This window comes from Oreochromis niloticus, linkage group LG3 (genome assembly GCF_001858045.2).
Source record: "Oreochromis niloticus isolate F11D_XX linkage group LG3, O_niloticus_UMD_NMBU, whole genome shotgun sequence".
NCBI lineage: Eukaryota > Metazoa > Chordata > Actinopteri > Cichliformes > Cichlidae > Oreochromis > Oreochromis niloticus.
The window spans coordinates 41,348,659-41,359,180 of record NC_031967.2 but is presented as its reverse complement, the minus strand read 5'-3'; the positions used below and the strand labels follow the sequence as shown (position 1 = coordinate 41,359,180).

Genomic DNA, 10,522 nt, shown 5'->3' with positions numbered 1-10,522 from the left:
CTCATCAGAACGGTTGCCGACCCCTGGGTTAAACACACAGTATCACTCTCAAACTGCTCCTCTTCCTGGAATGAAGCACAGCCTGAAAATCCTCTTCTTCCTGCTCTTAACCACAGAACCTCCTCTCTCTCCAAATGTTTCCTCATTCCCTTCCCTTAAGATGTGCACTTTGAAGATGGACTTAACCAACATGTGGTGACATGTAAGAGCTGACAGGCTCCATTCGATGCAGAAATACAGGTTGTTGAGATCAGAGCTCAGACTAGTTTCAGTTATAAGCAAGATAAACTCACACAGTCACTGACACTGAGAGGAGAAATGGCACAGAAAGGAATTCAGCTGGACCAAGAAACCTTCTCTTGTTCCATCTGTTTGGATCTACTGAAGGATCCAGTGACTACAACCTGTGGACACAGCTACTGCAGGAACTGTATTAAAAGATTCTGGGATGAAGAGGACAGGAAGGGAATCCACAGCTGCCCTCAGTGCAGGAAGACTTTCACACCGAGGCCTGTCCTGGAGAAAAACATCATGTTAGCAAATCTAGTGGAGAAGCTGAAGAAGACTGGACTCCAAGCTGCTCCAGCTGATCTCTGCTATGCTGGACCTGAAGATGTGGCCTGTGATGTCTGCACTGGGAGGAAGCTGAAAGCCATCAAGTCCTGTTTATTCTGTCTGGCCTCTTACTGTGAGAAACACCTCCGACCTCACTATGATGTAGCTCCATTAAAGAAACACAAGCTGGTGGCCCCCTCCAAGAAGCTCCAGGAGAACATCTGCTCTCGTCATGATGAGGTGATGAAGATTTTCTGTCGTACTGATCAGCAGAGTATCTGTTATCTCTGCTTGATGGATGAACATAAAGGCCATGAAACAGTCCCAGCTGCAGCAGAAAGGACTGAGAAGCAGAAGGAGCTCGAGGTGAGACGACTAAACATCCAGCAGAGAATCCAGGAGCGAGAGAAAGATGTGAAGCTGCTTCAACAGGAGGTGGAGGCCATCAATGGCTCTGCTGATAAAGCAGTGGAGGACAGTGAGAAGATGTTCACTGAGCTGATCCGTCTCATCCAGAAAAGAAGCTCTGATGTGAAGCAGCAGGTCAGATCCCAGCAGGAAACTGAAGTGAGTCGAGTCAAAGAGCTTCAGGAGAAGCTGGAGCAGGAGATCGCTGAGCTGAAGAGGAAAGACGGCGAGCTGGAGCAGCTCTCACACACAGAGGATCACAACCAGTTTCTACACAACTACCCCTCACTGTCAGCACTCAGTGAGTCTACACACTCATCCAGCATCAATATTCGTCCTCTGAGGTACTTTGAGGATGTGACAGCAGCTGTGTCAGAGACCAGAGATAAACTACAGGACATTTTAAGAGAGGAATGGACAAACATCTCACTGACAGTCACTGAAGTGGATGTTTTACTGTCACCACCAGAGCCAAAGACCAGAGCTGGATTCTTAAAATATTCAGGTGAAATCACACTGGATCCAAACACAGCACACACACGTCTGTTATTATCTGAGGATTACCGAACAGCAACATTAACAAAACAACAACAGTCTTATTCTGATCATCCAGACAGATTCACTGGATGGGAAGAGGTGCTGAGTAGAGAGAGTCTGACTGGACGTTGTTACTGGGAAGTGGAGTGGAGAGGAAGAGGAGTTGGTGTTGCAGTTGCATACAAGAATATCGGCAGAGCAGGGAGGGACAAAGAATGTGGGTTTGGATACAATGACAAGTCTTGGTCATTATATTGGTACACAAAAGGTTATAGATTTTGGCACAACCATGTTCAAACTGTCCTCTCAGGTCCTCAGTCCTCCAGAGTAGGAGTGTACCTGGATCACAGAGCAGGTATTCTGTCTTTCTACAGCGTCTCTGAAACCATGACTCTCCTCCACAGAGTCCAGACCACATTCACTCAGCCGCTCTATGCTGGACTTTATCTCTATGGAGTTGGAGCCACTGCAGAGCTGGTGTAGTTTCTAAATGAGGCTTTACATTTTAGAAGCTGAGAAGTTCAGTGGTCCATTGATGTGTGAAAATAATATTGCACTGATTCAAACTGTACTTACATTTATATACCTTACATCAATATAAATCTGAATTTGTTCTTATGGCTGATAATCATGTGAGTTTAAATGATACTACTCTTCATATTCAGCATGTTTGAAATCGTTCATCAGTCTGGTTAGTGGTTTTATTCTGTAGTTGCTGTGGGTTGTCAAATGCAAAAATATATTGGAGCTGCAGTGATTCATCAATTAGTCAATGATTAGAGAATTGATTGTTTTATTATTTTAGTGACATTTAAAGCTGGTTCCAGTTTCTGAAATGGGAAGATTCTTGATTTTCTTGATCATATATGACCATAAACTTAATGTCCTTGAGGTTTGAACTTTTAAAATGAAACAAAACATTGAATCCTTGAGGTTTTTGATATTAAATTATCATTATTGTATCTAAAGTGATGACATTTAATGTCCTTTTTCATATGAAAAGTCTAATCACATTTGATCATTTATACATGTAAACATATAAACTAAATAACACAGGCCTGTATATTGTGGAGGATAGACATGTTTCATTGCCCTGAGCTGTGTCTGGCAGGCAGAGCATCTCCACTCTCCACAAATCTGATGCTTCTGATTTGGAGAAAATGAGCTGAAGGAGACACCTGGTGGACAAACACAGACATGACAAGGAGAAAGACTAAAGTGCAGAGGGGAGACAACCAGCTGGAAATACTTGTTGGAAAGGATTGTCATGCTTCAGAAAAAAGGGTTGGATGTTTTTATATGAATGTTGAATTTTTTGTATTGGAATTGATTTTTACTGATAGATGACTTGTTGTAAAAAGTGGATCTACCAACAGTTTGGGGTTTTTTTGTTATCATGATTAAAAGTTAAAACAAATTTATTGTCTAGTTTTTGAGTGACAGAGGCAGAAACTTCTCTGTCCTGCATGTAAATTTTTCCAGTAAAGTTGCTGAAATAAAAAAACAACAAAAAACAAACATCTTTGTGTTTTGTGATATAAAATACAACTCAGTGTTGTCCGTTAAGCTAGAGAGGTCTTTGTTGGGAGGATACTTACACACTTCATAAACCAGCAAGAAGACTTTTCCCCAGAAATAGAGTTTTGGTTAGTGGACTCGACAAACAGTTTAAGGCTGATTTGGCTGATATGGGTGAATATTGAGCAGATAATGATAATGTGAGATACTTGCTGACGTGTATAGATGGATTTTCTAGGTATGCATGGTTCAGGTGTCTTCAAACCAAGGCAGGAGCATCTGTTGCATCTGCCTTTAAGGATGTTCTGAGTGAGGGACGTATACCCGTTAAACTTCAAACAGATGAAGGCGAGGAGTTTAATCATAAACCTTTCCATCAGCTGATGGTTCAGTTTAATATCACACATTTCTCTGTATAAAGCCAGATTAAACTAAGTGTCGTGGAAGGTTTGAACAGAAGCTTTAAGGGCCGTATGAGAAAATACTTCACATGTGACATTATCTGATTTAAAAACATGAGGACTTACATGTGAGCTTTACATTCAGTCGTTCTGGTATTGGGCCCAAAAAAAAAAGAAAAGAAAAAAAGAAAGAAAAATGAAACACTTTAAGCCCTGACAATTGTTATGGAAATGTTAACAATAACCTGCAACACACCCAGTGAGCTTGATTTGAAGTGGGTTTAATAAACACATTGCAATGTGGAGAGAGCATCGCAGTGAAACACCAGCAGTCGCATCATTGTTCTGACACACAACACAAAACTATCCACAACACTACACACTAACTACACAACACAACACATTAACTACACACTCCAAACACGCTAAACGTCGCAAATCTCTCACATCTCAAAACTCGCTCTCTCTTTTTCTGCTGTCTCTCTCTCTCTCTCTCTCTCGCCATCACTCCTAAAACTTCCCGTTTTTTTTTTTGTTTGTGTTTTTTTTTGGTCATAAGCAGAGAGTGCTTACTGTCCTTAGACAGTAAACGTGACGAAACTATTGAGGAAAAAACGCCGCGTATATATTGTTTATCATGACTCTGGTTTTACGTGGCCTATCAACGGGAGACAGACACTATCTCTACTTTCAAGATTAGGCTTAAAACGTTCCTTTTTGCTAAAGCATATAGTTAGGGCTGGACCAGGTGACCCTGAATCCTCCCTTAGTTATGCTGCAATAGACGTAGGCTGCCGGGGATTCCCATGATGCATTGAGTTTTTCCCTTCCAGTCACCTTTCTCACTCACTATGTATTAATAGACCTCTCTGCATCGAATCATATCTGTTATTAATCTCTGTCTTTCTTCCACAGCATGTCTTTATCCTGTTTTTCTTCTTTCACCCCAACCGGTCGCAGCAGATGGCCGCCCCTCCCTGAGCCTGGTTCTGCCGGAGGTTTCTTCCTGTTAAAAGGGAGTTTTTCCTTCCCACTGTCGCCAAAGTGCTTGCTCATAGGGGGTCATATGATTGTTGGGTTTTTCTCTGTATTTATTATTGTGCTATCTACTGTACAATATAAAGCGCCTTGAGGCGACTTTTGTTGTGATTTGGCGCTATATAAATAAAATTGAATTGAATTGAATTGAATTGAATTTGAAAACTGGTATATATCACCTTGTTGCTTTGTCTTTAAGTGGTCATGTGATTGGCTTACCACGACTACTTTATTCTTCCTCAGTCAAACAGCAGCACTCATGCGATTGTTTTGCCCCTTTAGCTCCAGGTGTTGTGCAGTGATCGTGATTACCGTCCGCGTGAGCGCACAGCTGCTTAAAGCTGTACTTACAACTACTTCCATGCAACTACTGATGTTCGATTCGTGAACGAATCGTTCAATACTCGAGAATCACTTTACTGACTCGTGAATCATGATTCACAAGCACAACTGACTCACTGACTCATCCCTGTTGCTGTTAGCAAACTAATTCCATTAGTAGAAATATATCTAGCTTATAATTAAAATTGTGGGGAAAAAAACAACAGCCAGTTTCTTAACAAAAACATTCCTGCTCTGAACTGGAAGAAAAAACCCTGAGTAGAAGCTCACATCAAGACAATAGCTCCTCGGTTCACAGTAGCATTGCTCAGCAGGCATGCTAACAGCACATTTGAGGTACTCACCCCCTCCCTTGCTGTGCTGAATCATAGCATAAGCGAATCGCTCAGGACTCACTATCCCCCTCCCTTCCTGTTACGAATCACTCACTGGCTGTGTCCCAATTCAGGGTCTGTACGCTTGAATTATGCGCACTACGCGTACTACATACGGTGCATACTATAAGTACGAGAAGTGCGGAAGTGAGAGGCTTGTGAAATGGGACGGTCTAGCCTTCGTCGTGCTGCTCAGGTTGCCTAGCAACCATGATACTAACCGCGAGAAACGTTACATACAGCATTGTTTGACAGAAATGAAGGAGAAAAAATGTTTTGTTGGTCATTCATTTTTGTCATGACATCACTTCGATTAGTTGAGTATCTGAGGCTGAGACCACAGGACTGTAAAACATGATTGTTGGGCTTCATTTCTGTACTGAACAGTCATTTTAAGATTAGTTAATAAATAACAATTAGCTAATGTTGTTCATGAGACTAAAATCATCTCGCTGTGGTAATGTAAATATAATATGGCCAATATTATAGTATTGTCAGATTATTATGAAAAAAAAAAACTCCCATCTCACCCCTGCGGGTGGTTTATCCTTCAAGCTCGGGTCCTCTACCAGAGGCCTGGGAGCTTGAGGGTCCTGTGCAGTATCTTAGCTGTTCCCAGGACTGCGCTCTTCTGGACAGAGATCTCCGATGTTGTTCCCGGGATCTGCTGGAGCCACTCGCCTAGCTTGGGAGTCACCGCACCTAGTGCTCCGATTACCACGGGGACCACCGTTACCTTCACCCTCCACATCCTCTCGAGCTCTTCTCTGAGCCCTTGGTATTTCTCCAGCTTCTCGTGTTCCTTCTTCCTGATATTGCTGTCATTCGGAACCGCTACATCGATCACTACAGCCGTCTTCTCCTGTTTGTCTACCACCACTATGTCCGGTTGGTTAGCCACCACCATTTTGTCCGTCTGTATCTGGAAGTCCCACAGGATCTTAGCTTGGTCATTCTCCATCACCCTTGGGGGCATCTCCCATTTTGACCTCGGGACTTCCAGGTTATACTCGGCACAGATGTTCCTGTACACTATGCCAGCCACTTGGTTATGGCGTTCCATGTATGCCTTGCCTGCTAGCATCTTGCACCCTGCTGTTATGTGCTGGATTGTCTCTGGGGCATCTTTACACAGCCTGCACCTGGGGTGTTGCCTGGTGTGATAGACCCCAGCCTCTATGGATCTTGTACTCAGAGCTTGTTCTTGTGCTGCCATGATTAGTGCCTCTGTGCTGTCTTTCAGTCCAGCTTTGTCCAGCCACTGGTAGGATTTCTGGATATCAGCCACCTCCTCTATCTGCCGGTGGTACATACCGTGCAGGGGCCTGTCCCTCCATGATGGTTCCTCGCCTTCCTCCTCTTTCTTGGGTTTCTGCTGCCTGAGGTATTCACTGAGCACGCTGTCAGTTGGGGCCATCTTCGTGATGTATTCATGGATGTTTCTTGTCTCATCCTGGACTGTGGTGCTGACACTCACCAGTCCCCGGCCCCCTTCCTTCCGCTTAGCGTACAGCCTCAGGGTGCTGGACTTGGGGTGAAACCCTCCATGCATGGTCAGGAGCTTTCTTGTCTTTATGTCAGTGGCTTCTATCTCCTCCTTTGGCCAGCCTATTACCCCAGCAGGGTACCTGATCACGGGCAGGGCGTAGGTGTTGATAGCCCGGATCTTGTTCTTACCGTTCAGCTGACTCCTCAGGACTTGCCTGACCCTCTGCAGGTACTTGGTGGTTGCAGCTTTTCTAGCGGCATCTTCATGGTTCCCATTCGCTTGCGGGATCCCCAGGTACTTGTAACTGTCCTCTATGTCTGCAATGTTGCCTTCTGGTAGTTCAATCCCCTCAGTTCTGACTACCTTCCCTCTCTTTGTTACCATCCGACTACACTTCTCTAGTCCGAATGACATTCCAATGTCATTGCTGTATAGCCTGGTGGTGTGGATCAGTGAATCGATGTCTCGTTCACTCTTGGCATACAGCTTGATGTCATCCATGTACAGGAGGTGGCTGACAACCACTCCGTTTCGTAGTCGGTATCCGTAGCCAGTCTTGTTAATGATCTCACTGAGGGGGTTCAGGCCTATGCAGAACAGCAGTGGGGACAGAGCATCTCCTTGGTAGATCCCGCACTTGATGGTGACTTGTGCTATGGGCTTGGAGTTGGCCTCTAGTGTTGTACGCCACATCCCCATTGAGTTCCTGATGAAGGCTCTTAGGGTCCTGTTGATCTTGTACAATTCTAGGCATTCCAGTATCCAGCTGTGGGGCATTGAGTCATAGGCCTTCTTGTAATCAATCCAGGCAGTGCACAGGTTGGTCAGTCTGGTCTTGCAGTCTCGGCTGACTGTTCTGTCTACCAGTAGCTGGTGTTTTGCGCCTCTGGTATTCTTGCCAATCCTTTTCTGTGCCCCGCTCATGTATTGACCCATGTGCCTGTTCATCTTAGCCGATATGATGCCTGACAGGAGCTTCCATGTAGTACTGAGGCAGGTAATTGGTCGGTAGTTGGATGGGACCGGTCCCTTCTTGGGGTCCTTGGGGATCAGGACTGTCCGACCTTCGGTTAGCCATTCTGGGTGTCCCTCGTTAACTAGCAGCTGGTTCATTTGTGCTGCCAGATGCTCGTGGAGTGCAGTCAGCTTCTTCAGCCAGTAGGTGTGAACCATGTCGGGCCCTGGTGCTGTCCAACTCTTCATACTGGAGACCCTTTCTTGGATATCTGCCACTGTGATGGTTACTGGACCCTGTTCAGGGAGGTCGCTATGGTCTGCCCTCAGATCCACTAGCCACTGAGCATTGCCGTTATGGGTTGCGTCCTTCTCCCATATGCTCTTCCAGTATTGTTCCGTCTCCAGTCTTGGTGGTGCTGTTCTCTTATTGTTCCCTTGCCACTGAGAGTACACCTTTGCTGGTTCTGTGGAGAACAGCTGGTTTATTCTCCTGCCTTCTATCTCTCTGGTGTACCTCCTCAAGCGGCTGGCCAAGGCTGTGAGTCTTTGCTTGGCAGTTTCCAAGGCCTCAGGTATGGACAGCTTGCTGTATTTCTTATGCACCTTCTTTGTCGCACCTTTCTGCAACTCCGTTAGTTGGCTAACCTCCCTCCGTGCTACTTTGATCTTGCCCTCTAGCCTCCTTCTCCATGGAGGGTACTGCCCCTTGTGGCTGTTCAACTTGTAGCCAAGCATCTCACTGATCACTGCTGCCGTATTGTACATCAGCTTGTTAGTGTCGGTAATCGTGGTTCTAGGTATCGTCCGTAGTGCTGCATTAACATCATCTAGCAGACCTTCTGAGGGTACTTCACGTAATCTTGGTAACCGGCTACGGGGGATCCAGGTTTCAAGCTTGGCCATGATCCTATTTTTCAGGTCAGTTCCTCTCGCACTCAACGATCCTTCTCCTATCGCACTTGGGGCTGTGTACCCAATCTCGGGTGGGGGTGATGATATCTCCCCCCTGACCTGGCGTCCTGACTCCTCCTTGCCGTAGCATTTATGTTGTACCTCGTCAATCTCTAGCTGTGATAGCAGTCCCTTCTTTCGAATGTTGGAACACTGAGCTACTAGTTGTTTCGCTGTCATTGTGGATGTTGGGTATCGAAGAATCCATAGGTCCCTCATCCTATTCATGTAACCCCTTCCGCCAGGGTTACTTGCGTAGTAGCATTCCAACAACGCCCTGTTTTTGTCTCTTGCCCACCGATGCCTTCTTGTTCCAGTAGCCCACTTGTCATCAGGGTGCCCTGGTTCCTCAACACCTGACGCGGACCTTGTTGATCCGGGCGATGTCTGAGCCGGCATGCCTTCATATTTATCTGTCTCGTAATGTAAATATAATATGGCCAATATTATAGTATTGTCAGATTATTAATATATATATATATATATATATATATATATATATATATATATATATATATATTTATTTATATATATGTATATATTACAGCAGTGAGCTTGAACTCTGGGTCAAAGATTCAAGTTGCAGTTATTTATATTTCCTATCACCTTAAATCTTCACTCAAAGACAAGTATCTTTGACAGTGTATATATAGATGTATTATGCATAAGAGACAAATATTGTTCATTTAATATGTTGGCATTATTACATTTGGCTCAATGCTTACATATATGTGTAAAAAGGAAAATGTACGAGCTGTGAAAACTGTTTCTGATAGAATGAAGAGTAGACTGATATATTGAATATTCCTTTATTGGGTGAGAAAATCAGACCATGTCATAACTGCTTTAAGTCATACAGAATAGATATCAGAGCCTTAAACAGGCTGACTTCTGCTAAATGGGTCAAACTGGGCAGAAAGTATACAAACACATAACATCCTTATAGAATATGATGTAACACTATAGATCAACTTACCTCAGAATATATAAAGCATATAAACAATTACAGCAATATGATGCAACAAACACAGCAGTACTACTAATCCAAAATACTCAAAGCTTCATAGAACTGAAACAAACATTTATTTTTAGCTCCATTCTGCTGCTGATACATACTTTAGGTTTCTGAATATTAAACTTGTTGCTGCCTTTCATAGTGTGTAACTTGAAGGCCCTGAGTACTTTCTCCCACACTGAAAACACTGGAATGATAAAATTATTTCAACATTACCTAATAAGACTGATTCAGCACAGACAATTAGTTATGTTAAACTTTCCTAGCAGTCCTTCACAAACAGGGAACAGTCTGTCTATTCTCTCCATCTGTCAGCTGCTGCTGGCTCTTCCTCCTCCTCTTCCTCACACACTGCTGAGTTTGTCCTGGTGGATCATCAGGGGTGCAAAGCCTCACAGATGATGTGCAGCAGTGGGTCCCTCAGTCTGTCCTCACTCTGGACACTTGCAGTTGTCACACATGGAAATCAAATGTGTGATAAGCTGCAGGATTCAAACACAAGTGTAACTTATAAATACATGTTCATACTTTTATTACACAATCAGAGAGAAAGAAACAGAGAGAGAGTGCAGGACAGACAGACAGGTGACAGTCTCAGGTGTATACACTGCTACAAAACAGCACAAGAGAAGGAGGATTTAGTGTTTGTGTTATTACGAGTGCTAAACAAGAAGAGTTCCAGATGGTGCAGTGGACACATGTGTGACTCCTGTGATTAAAGCATCTTTCTTTCAGCTTAACGAGTGAACCGTCAGCTCGTTCAAACACACGTTAAAGTCCGTTTGGCTCGACACCACCGAACAGAGGCAGCAATATAACATAGCTAACATTAACAGTGCAGTGAATCCTGCTTGTGCCGTGATATTCAGGACTGCAAACCGAGCAGCATCACTGACTTTCAGCTTGTTGTGTTTGTGGATATATGACTGACTTTAAT

General features: G+C 44.1%; 1 protein-coding gene across 1 annotated transcript; it reads left to right on the top strand.

Annotated features, from left to right (window-relative positions):
• Nucleotides 1-235: 235 nt before the first annotated feature.
• On the top strand, nt 236-2,143 carry LOC100701496 (tripartite motif-containing protein 16-like). The gene has a single exon (XM_019363299.2). It carries the CDS (start codon nt 319-321, stop codon nt 1,981-1,983), a length of 1,665 nt encoding a protein of 554 aa, XP_019218844.1. The 5' UTR covers nt 236-318; the 3' UTR covers nt 1,984-2,143.
• The last annotated feature ends 8,379 nt before the right edge of the window (nt 2,144-10,522 follow it).